Source organism: Carettochelys insculpta, chromosome 2 (assembly GCF_033958435.1).
Source record: "Carettochelys insculpta isolate YL-2023 chromosome 2, ASM3395843v1, whole genome shotgun sequence".
Taxonomy (NCBI): domain Eukaryota; kingdom Metazoa; phylum Chordata; order Testudines; family Carettochelyidae; genus Carettochelys; species Carettochelys insculpta.
This window is the reverse complement of record NC_134138.1, coordinates 180,356,115-180,378,421: the sequence shown is the minus strand read 5'-3', so window position 1 is coordinate 180,378,421 and position 22,307 is coordinate 180,356,115. Positions and strand designations below refer to the sequence as shown.

Below are 22,307 nucleotides of genomic sequence, written 5' to 3'. Positions count from 1 at the left end.
TTATCTCCTCCCAAAAGACATCCTGTACAGCGAGCTAGCCTCTGGCAAAAGACCTCCCGGACGCCCCCAACTGCGCTACAAAGATGTCTGTAAGAGGGACTTCAAGGAGGTAGACATTGACCCAGATAGCTGGGAAGAGCTGGCAGTCGACCACAGCAGCTGGAAGCAGGAACTACACAAGGGCCTTCAGAAAGGCGAGATGAAGATCAGACAGCTGGCAGAGGAGAAGCGAGCCCGTAGAAAGGAAAGCAAGGACCTGCCAGACATCCACTACATTTGCAGCAGATGTAGTGAGGACTGTCACTCTCGTGTGGGCCTCCACAGTCACAGTCAATGCTGCAAATGACAATCTTAAATGGAGTTATGAAGGGCATGATCCAGAGTCTATGCAGACTGAAGGATGCCTTGGATGGATGGATCTCCTCCCTATCCACATGCCCCCTCCAAGAAAACTAAAAGCTCAGTCTGCTTCTGAGCAACCCTATTTATGAAGTACAACAAGAACACCTTCCCATAAGAGAGATTTTCAGTCTGTTTCAAGGAGACCACAGAGATATCATGTCAACTTCAAGTAACACTTGTCTATGCTAGTCCCAAGTCAAGAGACTTGTATCATTTTTAAAATGAGGAACTTTCAAATCAGAGCACAAAATGTTGACTGGCACTACACAAGTAAGTCACTACCTTTTCTTTATTAAGTGGTCCATGAAATGTTAGTGACCAGGGTGAGCAAGGAGGAGATGCAGCTCATGAGTTCTATTTGTGTAGCACCATTGTGCTAAGTTAACTAAGTCAGTTACCTCAGCTTAGTACTGATGGTTATTTCTGATTGTTTTGCACCTTTGAACAGATTGCACTGAATAGCAGAAACTATTATTACACATCACTGGGAGATAAAAGGAAAATATTCCAGGTTTGTTTGTTTGTTTTTTTATAGTTTCCTGAAGAGACATTTAATATTTCAATGTGTCTGTGCCCAGCAATCAGAGAAAAGGCTTTTGTTAAAAGACCTAATTCCTAAATTCATGTCAGGATAACACTTTCTCAAGGCCAAGTGACATATATAGTTGAATATAAAGTACAGTAGCATGGTATCATTTCTGCACAGAGCGGTCCTCATGAAGTGGAATTACTATTAGTAAACGAATAAAATAACAGTGGTTGTTTGTTATTCACATTGTGTCATAAATAGCGGACGCGCTGGGAAGAACGGAACACCTTTGGAAAGTCAAACACAGGGGTAACCTAAAGTAGCTGAGCTACCGATGCTGCAGCACTTCAACTGAATTCACCAAATCATCACAAAGAAGCTAAAGATGTCTGTGAAAGAAAAGGCGAGATGGAGTTTTTTTGAATCTTTGGGTCTTTAACTAAATGTACTTTCATTCACAGCACACCTGAGTGGGCACAAGAGATAATATTAGTATGTGTCCACTCTCAAGAGCTTCTTTATTTGTGCTCTCCTTACACAGAAGGCCAAATTCAAGCCCTGGCATACTTGAGTTGAGCCCACTTCTGTGACCTTCCACTGGCTTCTTCTCTCTGAGGTATTTGCCCAGCTGGAAACAGCTGCCATTTGGAATAAGCTGGAAAAAAAAATCCTATTTATTAGAAAGACGTTTTTAATTTTATCCCCAGAGAGAGGAGGGGTGAGCAGGAACTAAATATGGTTGCATCTATTCACCTCTGGAAAGGCATTCTACTGCACTACATTTTTCAGCAACATACATGCAAGAAGCTTAAAATGATTGACTCAGGAAGCAAGTGCTTGTTTTATTGCCAGCACTTTGGTTTCTAGAAGGGGACATGGCAAGCTAATTATCGGCCCATCAGATAATGTATTCTTTGAGTCAGATCACCAGGATTCCCATCTGGGTGTAGTTCTTTCATCCGTCTCAGGCTTTTCGTATTACTGAAACTAAAGACTAATTCCATTAACAAAGAATGGGAACTTCAAATTAACTGTTCCGAAACAGACATAGAAATCAGAGAAGTTTGGATATTTTGCTGTGAGTAATTCCATGAGTATTACATACTGATGGGAAAATACAGACAGACAGAGTAATTTAGCATTATGGACTGAATGGAAAATGGGATACCACACCTTTAAGCCTACAGACCTTGGTTCAGCAAAGCATGTAACCAAATACTAAAGTACCATTAAACTTAACTGCAATGTGCTCCAATCTAATCTGTACAAGTAATACTCTTTGGTTTCACGTTGGTAAAATGTCCATGGCTTTTTTTTTTAAATAAACTGTGTTTGCCTTGTTACATAGCTATATAAACATCATACCTAGACTTTAGGTAATAGTTAATAAAAATCTCCTAAAGCATCAGAAGAGTAAAATATATCCATAAGGCAACACATTCTAAATATTCAAAAATAATGTTTAAAAGCTGAAGAGCGTAGGTGTTGTCAAGTCTGGTACTAGTCAATATTTTCATTAAGGACATGCATAACAGAATGGACAATTTGCTTATAAGACTTGCAGATGACACTAAATTGGGAGGGGTTGCAAGTACTTGGGAGGACAAGATTAGAATTCAAAGCAACCCTGAGAAAGTAGAGAACTGGTCTGTATTCAACAAGATAAGATTCAGCAAAGGCACAGGTATTCTACTTAGGAAACCAAATCAAATGTTCAACTACAAAACGAGGAATAACAGGCTAGAGCAGTGTTTCTCAAACTTCTGTGCTGGTGACCCCTTTCACAGAGCAAGCTTCTCAGTGTGACTTCCTGCCCCAAATTAAAGACATTTTTAAAATATTTAACACAATTATAAATAGGCAAACCAAGGATGGAGATTGCAGGCTGACAGCTCATGACTCCCATGCAATAGCCTGAGCTAGATGATAGTACTGCTGAAAAGAAATAGGGGTTATAATAGATCACAAGTTGAACAAATCAACAACGTGGTACAGTTTCAAAGCAAAAGATCAATATATTTTTTGGATATATTAATAGGAGTGGTGTATTCCACTCAATGTGGTACCGGTGAGGCCTCAACTGCAGCACTGTGTCCAGTTCTGGGTACCAAACTTCAGGACACAGGAGAGCAACACAAATGATAAAATGTTTTGTGAACCTAACCTATAAGGAAACGTTAAAAAAACAAACCTGGGCACTTTTAGTTTTGAGAAAAAAACACTAGGGGGCACACCTTCTAATCGCCTTCATGACTGTCACGATGAGGACTGTGATTGATCGTTCTCTGTGTCCACTGAAGGCAGGACTAGTAGTAATGGGTTTCATCTGCAGCAAGAGCAATTTAGATTAGATATTAGGTAGAAGTTTCTAACTATCAGGGTAGTTAATCTCTGCAACAGGCTTCCATGGAACGGGCTGTACAGACATTGGTCAGGGATGGTCTGGATTCCCTTGGTCCCGCCTCAGAGCAGAAGGCTTGACCTCATTCCTTCTCAAGGTCCCATCCACCCCTCCATTTTTATGATGCTAATAATTAAAATTGATAACCAAAGAATAGAATATTTTAATTATAAAAATGAGATATATTAGAGCAGGGGTCAGCAATCAAAAGAGCAAGAAGAGCCATATTTTTCAAATTTGGTAAAAACTCAATAATTCAAGAGCCACAGTGCATGTGAATACAAGACAGTTCTTAATAAATAATGACAAACCATACTTTTTGTAAGCCCTGTTTTAAGAGCAGTGCACACAATGATTCATAATGTGATACAGATTTGCTGCAGGGTATTCACAAACTTCTTGCTTATTCCATTACCTCACACTTTACATGTGTGTTTGCACCTCTGTCTTCCTGACTTTCACTCCTGAACCCACTTTAATTACGCAGTTTTACTTCATGATTAATTTCAGTTTTCTGTCTTAAAATGTGTGTTGCCCTTCACAGCAGGGCTGCCACAAGCTTCCTTTTCCTTTTCAAAATCAAGACTTTGTTCGCAACACAATCAAAATACACATACAATATGATATCCCACAATGCACTGCACATATGAAAAGGGGAGTTTATCCAACATTTCGAGATCACATCTCATTTGCTGTTTAGCTATGTGTTGTTCACCGTTGGGCTTTTATACGTTCACCATTAATTGAAAATAAACAGGGTTTTTTTTGTTTTTTTGTTTTTTGTTTTTTTTTAATACTTTGTAATTATAGTGTTCGGAGACATGAAGAAATCCTTAAAGAGTCACGTGTGGCTCCGGAGCCGCAGATTGTAGACCTCTGTGTTAGAGAATATGGAACATAAATGAGTAATCAAAGTTTCACCATCATTTTCAAAACTTCCATCTCCAAAATTGTACTTTGCTTCATTGTAATAAAATATATATACTTATCATGGTTAGTATTACAGGGCAGAACCTGCAGAAATCAACAGACCCAGTCACTGGGAAGTCCTCTTATTTCCAATTGACTTAATGGTGATAGCCTTCAGCAGGGTATCTAACAGCACTTCAGCAGACACAGTAGGGAATGATCCCTGATAATTGTATGGCTTTCACATAGCTAAATATGTATCTACGTGGGATAGAATAATAAATTGCTAGTAACAGGAGAAAATTCATGTTTCAAAGTCACTTTTTGTGGTGAGACTGAATAGCTCTTACTAAGTCAGTAAGGACATGCTCATTTATCATAGTGGTGTAGCATTCTCCCCTGGGCCTCAGATATTACTGAATATAACCTCTCCTTTCAGGCTGTTTCTAAACTAACAATAAGTAAATGTAGTCAATCCATACATATCTGAATCCACCATGAAGGCAGACACAGAATTAACATTGATACTAGAAGGGATTAGAAAAACCTGAGCAATCTCACAATGGGATTGAGTTTAAGAAAACATTTTTCAATATAGAGTTATGACACTAGAGTATGGATAAGCTTTTTAAGTATTGAGTTTTCCTGTAAAGAAAAGAATCAGTCATTAAAGCCTTATCAGACAATATTTAGCATTCTGATTTTTCTGGTTCTTGTGATAGATAACTGAGCATCAGTCTCTAACATCTCAATTTTCCCGGTGCTTACATTCAGTTTAAAAATACAAATAGAGTAGTCATTTTTCCTTTCTACAATTTTAATATAAGAGACTTCTCAGATTTTTTTATTATCCTTCCAAAAGCAGCTGTATGTATAGATTACAGATTTATGACAGCTGCCAATTTCTCTACAGATACAATGACAGGGAGGACACTGGTGAAGAATATCACCTTTTCACATACCCCACCTACCATGGGATACCTGCTCATACTAGTAGTGGGAAGCGAACCAGAACAATATCATGTTTCCCCTTACAAGAAATTCGTCTCCAATACAGCAGTAGGATGGAGAAAAGAAGTTCTCTGCAGAGGCAGTGTGGTCTAGCGGATAGGGCACTGTTGAAGCCTGTCTGAAGACAGGAAAAAGGGTAGGTCTACACTGGTGGGGGGAAAGGGTGTTCTTTATTTGGTCTAGCTAACTCACATTATTTCATTCAGGTTACAATAGCAGTGGACACATGGCAACCCCACTCTTAACGGGGGTCAGCCATTCAAGTAAAGCATATAGAGGAGCATGGGCTTGAACTCAAGTTGCTAATTCAAATCAAAATCTGGGCCAAGTCGTCAGTCCAATTTAAACTGAATTAGCACCATATTTTTTTGCATGTAGACAGACTACCAGACAAGAGATAAGAGGCAGGATCTATTTCCACCAATCTATAGTGTTAACTCAGAAACTTGAAAAACACAATATAAAACTCAGAATAATTATCTCACTGCTGAGCCTTTTAGCCGAAAGGCCTAATTAATGTGTTTATCCTACTCTTTTAGGGTTTCTTCCCCATATCTTGTTGGCTAACAAACTCGTTTGACCATACTTCCAGTTATTTCTCTCACTCAGTCATAACCCCTGGAGTGCAGTCAGGAACTATCAATGCTATCAATATAAAAATCTGTGGCACAGTGAATAAAACCTGAAAATGTGTGGACAGTGTCAAAAAGTCCAAATAAATATCCACATTTACTGTACTGATTATATTCTTTTTCAGTTTTAACTCAATTAAAATTCATTTTTAAATAAATGTTCAGCGCCTTCCTTTAAATTTCCAGTCTGCCATCATGTACGAAGAACTGTATGTATGGCAAATGAAAATAATAGTACTGCATGACACACACGCATATGAAGGGCAACAGAGTATTGCAAAAAGTAATCAGTAAAAATCATAACAAAGAAAGTGAAGAGCTCTAGTGCCAACATGAAAATCCCAGCCCTGATAAAATTAGTCTTTTTAATAGAAAGCCTCCTTTGGTACAGAGTACTGTTTCCATGAAACTGGATGGATAAAGTTATCAGGATAAGTTAATACTGAGCCCCATTGTAAAATCTAGGGGTCAACAGCAAAGTAAGTAAGCTCCCAGGAGGAAATTTATTTGACTCAGGATGGTTCAATAGGCTCAAGTATGGACTGCTGTGGGATGTAATTAGACTTTTGTGCAAGGAAGGAACATTTGATTGCAGAAGCATAGGAGAACAGTGAAGTGTGCGTATTGACTCAAACAATCAGACATCCATGTTTAGGAAACACAAAGGTAATCTAATTAGTTGAATGCCAATGAAATCAGTATGGTGTTTGGAAGATACATCTCTCAGGAGCTTTACAGGAATTACAGTTGTGTGATTAATCTAAACTGGCCACAAGATATTACCCTTGTATCACAGAAGATATGGCTAAAAGCGGGTTTGTTCAGTAATGAAAAACGTACCTCGTTTGATCTTGGCAGTTTGGCTATATCCAGCTCTCATTAGCGGTTAAAGCCTAGAATCCTGCAAGCACTCAATTTAAGTTTCCTTGCAATTCAGTGCCCTATCCTGCTACCCTTTCTCATGGGAACAGCCCATGCTTGTGCAGCTTGACATCTGAATTCACAGACGTCACTTGCATGAATAGTTGTGTATGGAAGGTCTGTTTATGCACAGCACATAAAATCATTAAAATTTTTCATATATGCCCGCATAAAAAAGAAACATTTGGTAAATACTTGCTCACATTCACGGCAAACAATCACTCCATCTACTCTACCAAGTGCTCAGTCAATACATTTAAATTACATGATCTCAAAATTCAGGATTATTCTAAAACATTCTTCTGAAAATCTGCATAATACTATACTTCTCTACTGATATTAAGTGGATTCAGTATTGCTCTAAGTATAAATCAATCTGCTATGCAATCCGCATTAGGTGTATTATAACCTTTTCTGGGAGGCCAGAATATATTAGTATATTAGTCTTATGAAGTCTTACAAATGCAACATATTTCACAACAAACTCAGAACCTTCAGTGAAGGTTCAGACTCGCAGAGAAAAGCTTCAGTCCATTTTCACTGTTGCTAGCTTTAGACATGAGGCACTTCTTTACACCTGAATGGCTGATATTTCCAAAAAATGACAGACTCAAGAAGATCTACTATATCAGGAACAGACCATTTCATCCTTAAGAATGCCATAAAATGCAATGTCCTGAGTTATGTCAGCTATACTAAAAGAGGTCTTTGGAAGCAGAAGAACCAAGATTCGTTGTGCTGATCAGAGTGGTGATGTCCTCATGATAGAAACAGAAATGGTACGCAGCCTTAGAGGAGGAGAAAAATAAATATTTTGATATCTCTAGAACAGAAGCCCAAGGAGCTCTTTCACCGAGGCCACCCTGGCTTCATTGTAGGCGAGGCTCCCCTCAGAATATGGCAACAGTACATTCAAAATAGACATTGACTGATGTTGCAAAATTCTGATAGGAAGATTAAGGAGAGACTCAAGAATTGACATTTGCCCATTAGAAACTTCAGTAGGAGTGAAATCACGACATTAGCCATTGCTTCATATCAGAAAAAAAGGCAGTGGGGAACTAATCTGACAGCTACGCTTCAACTCAGAGAAAGTGGTCTCTGAGGAGTGAGCTGGAGGTGTGATTCCCACCCTGAGCAGACGTACACGCACTCTCTCATTGAGCTAGCACACTAAAAACAGCCTAACCATGGTAGTGCGGGCAGTGGCGATAGCAGCAGGACCACTGAGGCTGCCTCAGGTACATACCTACGCCATGCCACCACTGCTTGGCTACTGCAGATACCCTAGTTTTGCCATGCCAGCTCAGTTATAGATAGTCCACATCTGCCCACTCAAGCTGAGACTCCCAGTCTTAGACGAAGAACAGACATAGCTTGACACACGCCTGTTCTGTGAAGTTCAGGATACTGGACCCTTGAGGGAAACAAAGGTTGACAAACACGTTATCTGGATTTCATACTATTTTTTTCCATACAAGCATGGACAACATGGATAACAAGGCAAAGAGAGGTTGAAATTTGGTACGGCAAAAATAAACCACAGAAAAGCAAGTATCAAATGTATTTGTTTCTTGTTGACCTATGCTGCACCAACTGTATCTAGTCACATAAAGAGCAGAGCAGTAAGGAGTTTTGATACATGTTGAAACAGTGACATGTGGGAGAGTAAGAGAAAAACAGGCAGACATTTGCCCCAAGTCATCTGCCTATTAACTGAGAGGAAGAACATAGGCCCCAGTCCTGCAAAACACTATGCGGAGCCGAAGTGACTTCACAGGTAGACATCTACCCACGTAGAGTCACTGAGAGTCACTGCCAGGATTAAAGCCTAAATCTGTAGATATGAAGAAATGATACTTCTTCTTGCCCTCCTTTTGTTTTCACTTAGGTGTAGATGTGGAAGCTAATTAAAAGCCTGCTCATTATTACTACACCTATTATCACTTCTCTAGAGCTTTTCATATCAGGATTGTATGGTATTTTACAAAAGTAAATAAAGTCCACAGCTGCCAGTCTGGTAAGTGCATTACACACTTTATAGATAGGATCACAGTGGCACTCAAAGGTTAAGTGACTTGCTCTAGACTACCTCCTGAGCCAGTAGTAGAGCTGGGGGAAAAACAGAACAAAACAAAACAGAAAAAAGCCAACCACAAAAAACCAACCCCCTAGACCTTGGATTTAACAACAAGGTTACATCCCTAATATCATCAGCATTCTCTTTTCCTTTCTCCATGTCTTTGAGTATTATTACATTCCTCATTTCTTCTTAAGGGAAGGAAAAACACCATAACAGCATGGAAGAAATAGGTCACACACCATTCCTGGAGTGTTAGTAACTGACAAAAGTATTCTTGTGAAACATATTTTCAAGTACAAGTAGAAGTACTTCTTCTCACTTCTTAACAGTGGATTCCTGCATGGGGAAAACGGAACTCCGTTCAGTATAATGAAAAGACATGCCTCATTAACTCTTGGACATCTTCTCATTTCTTGGTCATAAATCCTATTACCTTGCATTACAAACTGCCATAAAACTCACAGATAAAAGATAATTTATGCTTGGTGTACAGAAGCTAATGTTTCTGTACTCCTGAGAAGCACAGTACCAGAAAATGAGAAAGTATGTATGTGAAACCTTAAGCCATTCATACTGAGCATGGGCAGCATGATAAACATGACTCTGAGGGCCTAATGTTCTTCAGTCAGGGTATGGCTTAATGGAACTGACATTAGCAAAATTTCAATCATAAAAGTATAGACTGTTACAGTAAATATCCTGCTCGTAAGAAATGATTACTCCTTATTAAGGATTCTTTTTTCACCACAGCAGGAAATATGATCACTATTCCATGCTGTGATATATATTCTATTTTTATTTTTTTGCTTAAATCATCACATTGGACAGTGCTTCAAAGGAAATGTCACCTGCTTGAGCTACCCTCACTCCCTATTTATAGTCAGAAGACAGTGCCTTACTGAAAAATATAATTTCCACTGGTATGCAATCTTTCCTTTGAAAAAACTGAAGCGCTTTACAGATGTCTGACCCAAAAAACAAACCTCTTAAAAAGTACCAATGACATTGCTGCTTCTCTGACCTAAGCACGTTGTCCACTTCTGCAAATTCAGTCATACATAGAATTTGGTCTGTCCATTCACCCTGTTGAGATTAACAATGAACGAGGCAGTGGATCATTCTGATGAAGTATAAAAGCCTGACATTAAATTGATTAAGTTACATACTTTCAATTTATTTGGAAACACATTGTGTGGACTGGAATGGCAAGTGTTTTACCTTAAATATTAACTACCCTCTGAAAAATATATTAACTTATAATGCAGGTTATTGCAATGAACTCTATGGGACTACATCTTAAGACAATGCAGAATTTTAAACCTGTGTTAGACAGCAGCAGCTTCTCTAGCAAGTGGGATGACATGACACCAGTGTTCTGGGATCAGCAGTGGCTTCCAAATCTGTTGGTCTTCAGGACACACTGAAAGGCTTACACTTTATTCAGGCTTTTGAAGAGTGAGACCAGGTGTACACTAGACAATAAGTCAACTGTAGAGATTCAGTTCTAGCTACGGCAAATGCATAACTGGAATCGACTGATTTATGATTGAATTATCTGGCTGTCCTCACAGAGGGAAGTCAATGGGATAAACTCTCCTGTTGACCATCCTTACTCCTCACAATATTGAGCAATACAGGGGTAGACTGCCAACCTCAGACAGTTCGATTTTGCATGTCCCTACTAGGCGCACAAAACTGAATCCCAGATCAACCCTGACAGGGTCCAATCTTCCACATAGTGAAGACATACCCTGAGAAAAATGATAAAGACCAGTGTTTGTGCATGAGGGATGGACAGGGTATGACTATCTTGTCTGATAGGGATCTGGGGCAAATAGAAGGAAAGAAAAATAAAAAGGGATTGTGCTTGGTCCTGCCAAGAGGGCAGGGGACTGGACCTGATGACCTTCCAAGGTCCTTTCCAGTTCTATGAGATATGCAATATGCAATAATCTAACAGTTGGGACTAGGGAAAACTCTGCATGTAACATGAACACGAAGGATTACCTATCAAGACATTGTCACAAGTAAGGACAACTGTGCTTGTGTTCTCACTCCACAGTCCCAAACACTGAAAGCCAGGACTGGTGGCTGGAAACAAACTTTATGGGACCAGGGAAAACTTTATGGGATTGCAGGGAAACTTGGCCACGCCCATGATCAATGGACATCAAGCTAACTAAAATCATGCTGGACCACAGATGTTGCTGGACAACAGAGTTATGAATTAAAGACGTTTAACCTGTGCTTTCAAATTGTACCTAAACAAGCCAGCATTGCTGCTTTGCTTTTCCTTCAACACAGTCAACACACAGTTGCCCATAGTTAAAAGAAACACAGCTCTTTTTAAGCAAGCATATTTAGTTTTATGGTGAAAACATCACAGAGAAAATTTATTAAAGGCAACTTGTATACCAATAAATCTCATCAGAGACCACCCCCACTCCAGCAAGGCCTCTGGTCTTTCAAACTCAACAAAGAAGTGTTTCTTTGGTTACAAATTCCTAACAACTTCAGCTTGGAGTAAGAACCCAAACTGTGCATATCAACCTATTTCTTTGTATAATTTGTGCCTATGAGCTCCAGCTTCCAGAAACAAAAATTGAAAACATAGGATCTTGCCTCAGGGCATAGCTTCCAAATGTTAAGAGAGTATTTGCTTTCACCTCCTTCAGTATTTCCCAGGAATTTTCCTTCACACATATTGCTCTCTGCCCTCAACCCGGCACTCCACAATAACAATAACAACAAATCTTGTCTGTCACATTGTCCAGTATTGTATGCCACGTTGTTTGATCATACAGGCTCACAATCATACCTAACTTTTACATTTAATACGGTGGGCTCCAACGATACTTCAACTTTATACAGTAGGATTTCTCAGGGATATTGCAGGACACTGTCCTATCAGTCATCAAAGTCCTCATTCCTTTTATAATTTGCCTTAGCATATCATGAGATCCCAATTTTATCCCACAGACTTGCATTGTGTAAAAAGACCAAAGTTCGTCTCCACTGTGCTCTAATTTTCCCCTACCTTGATTTTAAATTACAAAAAGAGAAAGGAGCTGCCATTTTCTGTAGCTATTTACAAGAGAAAAATATATTGTAAGCCTTAATTGAATTGAATATGAAAAAAGTTTTTCCAGCTTCGGAATATCGTATTTAAAAACTACTTATCTGATCTCATTTGGAAATCTGAGGGCTAAAATTACTTTCCAACCGAACCATGGAAACGGATGGAAGATAACAGATGACAAGATTAAACCAACAATGGAATGGAATTTTGTGTCAGTTAACTTTAAGATTCCTGCCCCCAGAATCTGCCATTTATTTCTGAATACTAGAAACAGCCTGGAGTTATAAAAGTCATCAGCTGGCAATACTGTACATCAGCCAGAAACTGAGTGAAAGAATTTATATCTTGTGTCAATGAGTAAGAGTATTATCATATTTCGTAAAAGTGTAATAAAAGAGGAAAAGGTTATCAACCTCCCCGACACACCAACACACACCTGTTCATTTTATTAGGGGGCAAATTATTGCTTCAGAATCTAAACTCTGACATTTTAAAAGCCATTCATTAAAAGAGTGAAGAATGAAAATAGCTACATGATAAAAGCAAACATTTTAAATGTTAAACTGGGCATTCCTAATCTTACTGAAACTCTTCAAAATGCTTTAACTAGCCTTCTCAAAAGTCACCTAAAATTAATTTAGTGTCAGCAGAGTATGAGCAAATGATTCACGCATAAATTACTTCCCACTTTCAGATGTGATCACAATTATCCTTCAACCCTGGTTTTTCCTCATTTTGTTCCCTATATAGCCTTTTAGCTCTGCAACTGATAATCACAGTCATTTCTTGTCATATGAGCAAATGAGCTCCTGTACCCAGCATCCCTCCTGCAGATGGAATGCCTCATGTTGATAATGCAGAATTCACTTCTGCAGACTTAAATCTGCAATCTGTTATAGAACCTCATTAATGCCTCTCAGATTATAGTGAACCATACACGCATAGTGCAGGCTTTCTCATCAACTCTGCCAGTGAATCTCAGTATGTAAGACAAGCTGGATAAAAGTATATGACCTGTTAAACTTCTAGAAACCCAATCATCAGAAAAAGTACTTCCAAACAGAAGACAATAAATTGCTATAGGGAAGTGGGGTGGTGGTGGTGGTGGGGTGGGGATGAGGGAAGCTCTTTGACTTGGATTTTGCTTCTAAATTAAATATTAAAAGTGAAAGCTGTAGAAAATATCATTTGTGTTATTTTCTGAACCAATAATTGGATAAAAAACCCGATCACAAAATCAACACATTTTCAAACAGACTCCCTCATTAATTGCCGCTGGATTTCAGTCACGAATTGCAGCACTCTCACTATATGAGAATTCTGGCTACCGTGTTTGTCAAGCCCTCTTAAGTTCCTCTCTCATGTGTCAGTCACATACACTTCTATTTAAAATGAAAAACAAAGGGAGTGAGGCAGCTAAATTCTGTTGGAATGTAATTTAAAAAGTTCAAAAATAGTCCCTTCATAACGAAGCACAAAGCTGAATAAAAGTTTTGGCTCTTACTAACTTTTCATTCTTTTTTTATGTTTCCCACCCTCTACTTAAAATCTGTTCTTGCATTAACCCTAATCTCTTCAGGCAGAAAGTGCAAAATACACCATTCCTGCAACCCTAACTCATCTCCCAACTGCTATCAATATATTTTAAATCTAGAGTCTGATACTACAATCCTGAGGCAAGTAGAATTGAAGGAAATGGCAGTTTTGACTGTTGGAACTGCAGGGTTGAACAACTTTCACGTTTGTTGTGGTCTCACTTCTTTTCACTTACAGGTTGAAGTAGGTAGATGAGGGAGCATTCTTGAATAACTATAACTGGAACAGGAGTGATGTTAGTTGCATGAAAGAGAGTCTCCACTGATGCCATGGTTTGATCAAAGCGTCCTCCAAGTCCCCCCAAGGTCACAATCACATCAATCTAGAAGCAAAAAAGGTAACAAAGAAGAATTTTAAGGACAGTTCTCTAAACAAATAAAAAACATCAATTTATATGACGGGAACACAAACAATGTTTTAACTTCAGAGGCTCTCTCCAAAATGGACAATCTTTGCCAAATCCTGGAATAATATACCATCTCCAGTCTGTCTTCTGGGTGACTTCTACAATATCTATGAGCTACTGCCAGCATGTCTGCAACTCCACTAACTTCAATTAATGTAGGCCTGTGTTTCGTGAACTCACTGGCAGCTCAAACATTCAAATAATCTACTTGCAAAAATACCATCTCTAAAGGTAGCTGTTCTGTGCTCTCTTAGCAAAACTAGAGCCTGATGTTAATACCATTCTGGCAACACTGAAAACTATCACGTAATTCCTGGGTAAGTAAAACTTCATGCATTTGCCAGGTAGTAAACTAATATTTTATACATGCATGGTTAGTGCTGGTTCATCTAATAATTAAAAAACAGCTATAACATCATACTCACACAGTGTATTTTTCATCGACAGATCTCAAAGTACTTTAGTATAAATTCTATCCTCATTTTACAAACGGGAAAACCAAAGTGAATAAATGGTTATGGATTACATGCTCTGTCAGGGCTGCCCATCCACTCTGACACTCCAAGTGCAGGAAGTGGGGGACAACAAAAACCTTAAAAATACCTTGGTAATCGCCATCACCACCAAGTGATAAAGCCTCCTTTAAAACCCAGGAAGACACACTTGGATATTTCTCTGTGGGGGTAACCCCCAAGCTTCACCTGTCCTTCGGAGATAGCTTGGAAACTACGAGCTGTAATCTGATAGCTGGCCTTGTTTTAGGCAGGCATTTACAATGACACTTCTCTAGCACACAGAATTCAAATAATTGTCTAAAAAAAGTAATTTATTCACAAAACAAAAAATGGAAAATCTTAAGAAAGTAAATAAGCATATTAAGTTGCTACATGCAATTAGAGCAACTAAAGATTATCAATATTAGAGCACAGAAAATTACTTCCCTGGGATTCAGCCCTCTTGTTACATGGCATGTTACTCCAGGAGCAGACACATCAATTGATCCGATCTACTTAATCAGTTCAGTATCAGTCAGGGTAAGGGTGGCAGAATTTTGCCCTGTGTGCTTTCCATGTCAACCAAGAGCAGCTCAGTGGTGGAGCCATGAACAAAAGCTCAGGCCACATGTCCAGTTCCCTAGCCAGCAGAAAACGTTGCTTGGAATAAGTCACAGAGTCTGGTCCTAATGTCAGCTGTCACTCAACAAGCAAGGTACTGCCTCTACATGTTCTACCTTCCCTTATCAGTAAAATGGGAACAACTGTCAGTCCTTGTAAAGGGTTTTAAGATACTCAGACCAAAGGTATCATCTATATGTAAACTGCAAGTGTTATTAGTACCATAAAATAGGTCGGTTGTGCTCAGTAATAATTTTTAAGAAGGTATTTTCATTTTAGGTGCAACTAAGGCTTTGAAACAAAAGATCTGCTGTGATAATAGTCATCTGGTAGAATTCTAGTTTTACACACCTTTAGTCTACAGCCAGGGTGAATACATGACATTTTACTCAACCCACGAGCCACCTAATGGTACCACGTGTGTATCTGGAACGATACATTAATAAACATCAGCTTCTCTTTTTTCACAAGCTATAAGACTTCATGATTATATTGCCTATTAATCGGCATGCAAATTTAGCTGCTTTCCACTAGTCACAAATATTGCCACTTCAACTAACACCAAAAGAATCCTTTCCCCCAAAAACCTACAGTGAATTAGTGTAATACTTTTCATTAGCCGTGTATATTTAAATGAGAAAAATCTAGTGCCTTCCAATGGAGAAGACATTATTTTCCCACGTTGATGAAGATCACTAAACTCTAAAATAGAACCAGCACAATATTGGGGTTTGCTCCACTTTCCCTGCTTGTCTTACTGGTCTTCTGTTTAATAAAGCTATACAGCTTAGATCTCTGGCTAAAATAAGCTTCATTTTTCATTGACTCTATTGTAGAAACAAATGGCTTTAGTTTGACTGACTGCAATTCCTATTTAACAAAGATGAACCTGATGTTGTATTTTTAAAAACAGAGAATTCCTTTAAATCACTAAAGACAGAGAGGTTTCAAAGCCGCAATGGACAGCATGTGAGTGAAATGTTACACCTGTCTGGAACTCCACTGACTTGGAGGAGGCTCTGCAAAGGCTCAGGAGGTTACCTGCATAGAACATATGGTCAGTTATAGGACTGGGCTTTTAATTAGCCCCAATGATACAATTTTCAGAGAGCTAAGCAACTGCTTTTCAGTTTTATGGTATGGGTTTTCTACCATATGGGAACCCCAAAAGATTATTTTCTTTCCTTGGGCTTTGATATTTTCTGTCTTTCACTAAATGGAAAGGGAAACACTATTGTGATTTGTTGAAGTCTTATGATGCAAACTTAATATTATATCTGACAATATGTAAGTATACTACTCAATTTGGAGTGGACAAGAGGAATACACAACACTTGTGTCCTTACTTTTTCCGCCCAACAGGACTGTGAATTTGGATGCTGAATTTTGCTCTTAAATTGATACACAAATTATACCTCTTGCCATGAGCTATAGGACTATTGGAAATAGTACTGTAAAATCCTGACTGAATTATTTTGTGATACTTATAAAAGATTGCTTGATAAGAAAAAATACTAATCTTTTTACATTTCTGTTAAAAAGTATACTATTCTACCATACTAAATGGTCTAAATATTATTCCATTTAAAATGATGACACCACACTATTTTAGGAGATTAGTCTACAACACAGAAACTTGAAAAAAGTTTAGTTCTACTTTAGTGGTTTAAACCTCACAGGACTATTCTGTTGAGCACAAAACTATAAAATATCAGGGTTGGATTAAAAAAAAAGATACTCATTTTCACATGATTCTTACATCTAAGATTCAGAAACTATTTGGACTTGGCAAAACATAGCACTGTGATGAATATACAAGTGATGATGGCAGCAGCATCACAAAAGTAGGAAGAGAGAACATTTTTGTTGTTTTGATTGTCAGCATTCCTGCCTTTCTAAAGAAGCAACGCATCAACAGTGACAAACAAGTGCAGATGTTGTTCCAATTTATAAAGGAATTGTTCGAAACACTAGGTAACAATGCAAACTTTTATTTATATCACTCTCTCTCTCTCTCTCACACGCACACGCACACACACAGAGTGTAAAAACAAAAATAAATCACCACCCAAAAGCCACAACCCCACCTACAAAGTAAAGTTACAATTCAACAAACAAGAAACCCTTCCCTGCCTTTGACATGCCAATGGATATGACTAGCAGTGTACCCTAAATAGGCAAATAAAACCAACCTCCCCTCCAGGAAATATTGTTTATTTTAGACTATGTGACAAAGAAAAAATGAATTCCAAAGCCTAGAGCCTCTCATAGATTCAGATTTTATAGCCACAAAGAGATCATTATATCATCTGTTTTGATGTCCTGTATAATACAAGCCACAAAATTCCACCCAGTTACTCCTTGTGGTGAGTCCCAAAAATCATGTTTACTGAAGCATAGCTTCTTCCATATCTTCAATTTGGTTCATCAGCCCCTCATCTTCAATTTTTCATGAAGTACTCTCCACACACAGCAACAAAAATACAATTGCTTTAAAGTTTAATTACTCAGAAATCACAGCCATTTAGCAGATGTGCTTAGAAGCGTACTCCTCACACACACCCAACACCTTCTCTAAGACCTATCCATCTTTAAACGATGCACTTGTGATTTCAAGATACAAAAGAATTCAGGAGTTACTAACATACAGTGGAAAAATACAACCAAGGTGTAAGAAAAACATGTACTCTGATCCGACAGCTCTTCTTACCCAATAAGACTCGGTTCTGAACACATGGTAGCCATGGGGAACAAAAGCTGCCATCACATCACGATCAAGTTGCTGCCTCACATTTTTTTTTCACTACCTTTCCTATTGAGACTATTTAAATGGACAACTAGATTTCAGCAATATTCCTCCATATACATTGGTCCTGATGGCTTTCTTTCTGGTGTGGACAGGTTCATTACCAAGAAATTAATTAGGAAATTAAAGACTGTGTGTTTAAGGAATAGGTAAAAGGGAGACGGGGAGGGAGCAGTGTGAAATGGATGAAAAAAGTTTCCAATCTATACACTTCTATTATTACCATCACTGTCATATCTTGATGCCAAAGTTAAGAATCTCACAAGAACACCCACTTTCCACTTTTATGCAGCACCTACAAAATCAGTCTGGCTAAATGCTTGACTGAGTCACTAACTGTGCTCATTGTACTGTATATCATGAACACGAGGGTCACTGTGGGTTGGTCTGTTCAAAAGAAAAGAGCACAATCTTCCAAGAACCAGTTGGAAGAAGGCATCTCTTACTTCTGATTCCATCTACATATCTTCCAGCAACTTGAGACTGTGTGCTACCACTATAGCCTTCTGTTAACGGCAAGGTAAATGATCTGGGCCCATTCGTCAAAGGGCTTCACTTGTTCTGCCTGGGGTCAGCTTCACTCAGTTAACTTTCAAAAATATGTGGCACTGGAACCTATGCCCTCTTATGATCTCCCGTAGGCTGTGTTTAAAATTGCATTCCTCTTTTAAAAGAGGAATTAAAATGATGAAAATCCAAAATGCAAATGAGGCACTGATTTACATATTGCATGCACCATTTGCATAATTCTTTTAAAAGAAAAAAACCAGTGTAGACAGGGCTCTTTTGAAAGAAGCCGTTTTCCTATTTTGTTTCAGGAAGAAGGGTTTTTTCAAAAATGGGGATTATTTTCAAAAGGGGAATGCAAGTGTAGACACAGCCTTAGAGAATAGCTGAAGAAGATAGGATTGAAGACTGTTCCTTCCATGATTCCACTTATAAAGCTTTCAGGGGAGAACAGGTACATGACCAAACTTTCAAATCTTTCGCAGAAGACTGGACCAAACCAGCTTAGCGCTGCACAGTTCAGTGCTATTACAGGTCATACGCAAATCAGCTACACTTTCTCATCAACAGCATCAAAAGCTCCCAAGAGATTGGTCATATGAGCATGGGCTTGTTTTTGTCTGTCCTTTCTCTGACAATGGAAATCATCCATCTTTAGTGCTACTTCTGTGCCATGTCCTGGTCAGAAACTTGATTGTAAAAGGGCAGAATGCGGTTCCCTTTTACTCCCCCTGTCCTTCACTCGTTCTGCTTTGTACAGAGATTATCCCTTTGTCCTTGACAATTTTTTTCTAAATTTCACAATCGCCCATCCCTCACTGCTATTGGAGAGCACTGGTTTCATTTAATTGCTACAAAACATAATGAAGAGGGATATTTGGAGAGTCAGATACCTGAGCAATATCTAGATGTCTGCATTTATATGCTGAAAAAATGACTGGATACATGGCATGGAGATAAGTTTATTTCCTCTTGGTGACACTGTACCAAGTTTGATCACTTTAGCAGAAAATAAAATACTTTTTCCCCTCAGTCAGCCCTGCAAACTCAGCCTGCGATCTCAATTTCCGGCTGTATTTTCTCTGCTTCATAGAGTATCAGGAGCACTGAGGATTCTGCCATTTGGCAAGTAGTGGACAATTCCTTTGATGATACCCACAGCAGAACAGATTTCAGTTCACGTTTCTGTAGTCCTCTTAGTTCTCTAATGCCAGTTGGAATGTAAACTAGTCAATTGATTGTGCATTGTGATATATAAATTTAATCATCCACTAATATTTCATAAATTTAAGCCAAATTGCTGCTAAAACAAACTTTTTTTGTTTTGCATTTTGGCCCTTTCTTTTCCTACTAAAACAATCATATATCATCATCAGAAGTTTGCTCAGGTACAGCCCTCTTACCTCTAGCAAGAGCTGGTTCATTGCTCTAGCCATCTGACTCTCCAAGGGAAAAAGACGACTCAAGTGACGTCTGTCACTGTATCTCCGTTGATAATCCTCAATCAATTCAATTGTCACCTCACTGATTCCATTAATCTTGACATAATTTCGTTCCAGGTCAGTTGCCGGCTCCTTCAAAGAGCCTCTCCCTCTTCTTATGTGCCTTCCCTCATATTTTTGCTATGATACTTTTCTAGTCATAGCTCTTTTTCAATTTTAAGAAGGGAGGCTTTAATTCACTATCATAGCAGCAATAATATGCCAATGGATTGTGTTAGTCTGTTTAAACTTAGCAACATATTTAACAGTGAAAGACAAAAAGGAAAAGATGATCTAAGGCAGAGGATCTTAACCTTTTTTGCCCTCAGACCTCCCCTGAAAGCGAACTTAATGTTTATACCTCCCATCCTTAAGATGATAAAGGGATTTTATTTGTAGCCAATTCACCCAAAAAAAAATTAATTAAAAAGCTTTTCAGGACCACCTTAATGAGATGGCTGTTGCTGCTTTTGGTTAGAAAGGACAGAAATTCGAGGGACAGTCTTGGACAATGCTAGGCGCATGTCATGCCTGGCATCCAACCAAATTCTAGCCATTGTCTTCACGCTGACCAGTGTTGAAAATCCAGATTCTCAGAGATAGGTTGTTGCAAATAGGATCAAGGCTGAAAGAGGGTTCTTTGCCAAAACTGGGTAGACAGCTATTTGAGAGCACCAAAATTCATCAACATTTTGATTGGAGAATCCTTGCTTCAGCAAAGCTTTGCTCTGCAAATCAATGAGGTCATCCTTTTGCATGTCAGCATCATCCATCGAATCCAAATTAAAGGTGAAAGGATTTCGAATCCACTCGTCATTTTTCAATTCGTCTTTAACAAAGTAATTATCAAAAGAGTCCATGAGATTTTCCAGATGCCTCAAAATATCACCCTGAATCCAATCTGGGACTGTCTCTAACAAACTGTCTCCAGAGACAAGAACATTTTCCAGTGTAGGAAAATTTGCATAATTGTTCTTCGCCACATGTCTCTTCCAAAGAGCCAGTTTTTGCTGGAAGGTAGCAGTCTCCTCATTTGCATCCAGAACAGTCACTTCTGACCCTTGAAGTGAAATGTTGAGGTGATTCAATTATGAGAATGTATCCGCAAGATAGGCCAACAACAGAATGAAACCTTGCATTTCAAACTCTTCACACTGTTTTCCTTTTCTCAAAAAAACATGGCTATCTCAGTTCTAATTTCCATAACTTGAGTGAAGACTCTTCCATGTGAAAGCCAGCATACTTCTGTGTGATATAACAATACTTCATGAGCAGCTCCAACTTCTTGGCAGAATATTTTGAAGAGTCCGTGGTTCAAAGCTCGAGACTGGATGAAGTTCACTGCTTGAACAGCAGTACCCATGGCTGATTTCAGTCTTGGAGAAAGAGTTTCTGATGACAATGCATGACAATGTAGAAGACAGTGGATGACCTCCACCTGTGGGGCCCCCACATCCACCAAAGCTCACAAGCCAGATTTCTTCCCCAGCATGGAAGGCGCACCATCAGTGCATATGAACCCCAATTTTGCCTTCCAGTCCAGTCCATTTTTTTAAAAGAACTCGTCAAATAGCTGGTACACATCAGCAGCTTTTGTGGTAGCCAACGGGGGTTCACAGAACATAAACTCTTCTTTGATGCACGCTTTGGTGGCGTATCTCACAAAAGCCAAGAGTTGACTGCATTGAGCCTCATCAGTACTTTCATCCAACTGAAGTCCAAAGGGCAGAGTCACTTTCTTGAGTTCCTCCATGAGTTGATCCAAAATATCGGATGACATATCCAAAATTTCGACAACTGCTGATGTCGTCTGACAGAGGTATTTCAGATGTTTCCTCTTTTGCTTTCCGAGAGCAGCTTCGACCAGTTGAAGGGCACAAGGCTGATCAGAGTCTCAACGATTGTGTGGGGCTTCTATTTCTTTGCAATGAGATATGCCACTTTGTAGGAGGCCTCAAGGAGTGGCTTCTGAGTAGATCCAAAGCCCAACTTAGGTAAAGAGCCTGATGGAATGGAATCAAGTTTTCTTCTGCTTCTGCAACTCCAGCGAGTCTCCAGAATTTCCTGGGTGCACATTTGCGAAATGCTCTTGGAGTTTGGCAGGCCTCATGTTATCATTACAGAGAATTTTTACACATCAAAAGCACCGAGGTTTTCCTTTGACATTTTCTCATCTTCTTGAGGGGACACAAGAATGTAAACTAAACTATCAGTCGTGGTAGAGTTAAAAGCAAAAACAGCTACCTGCGCCGAAGACAGACTGCTAACTGAACCAGTGCGTGTAGGCAAAGTACACGACAATTCGGTGTGATGCAAGAGAAAGCGGTACGTCTGACCTTGAACAGGTGTAATCGAGGCAGGGGATGTGTGTGAAGATTGCAGTAATTCTACAAAGGAGCAATATTGTGTCTGACCTGATTTCTGAAAAG

The 22,307-nt window shown here is 39.0% G+C and overlaps 1 protein-coding gene across 3 annotated transcripts in view; it reads right to left on the bottom strand.

Moving 5' to 3' along the window:
* The window catches only part of TPK1 (thiamin pyrophosphokinase 1), a 501,862-nt gene that overhangs the window by 157,752 nt on the left and 321,803 nt on the right, over positions 1 to 22,307 (bottom strand). For all 3 annotated transcript variants that reach the window (XM_074988056.1, XM_074988058.1, XM_074988057.1), the window contains one exon: positions 13,739 to 13,885. In XM_074988056.1, coding sequence (XP_074844157.1) covers positions 13,739 to 13,885 — 147 coding nt within the window. The remainder of the gene's footprint in view (positions 1 to 13,738; positions 13,886 to 22,307) is intronic.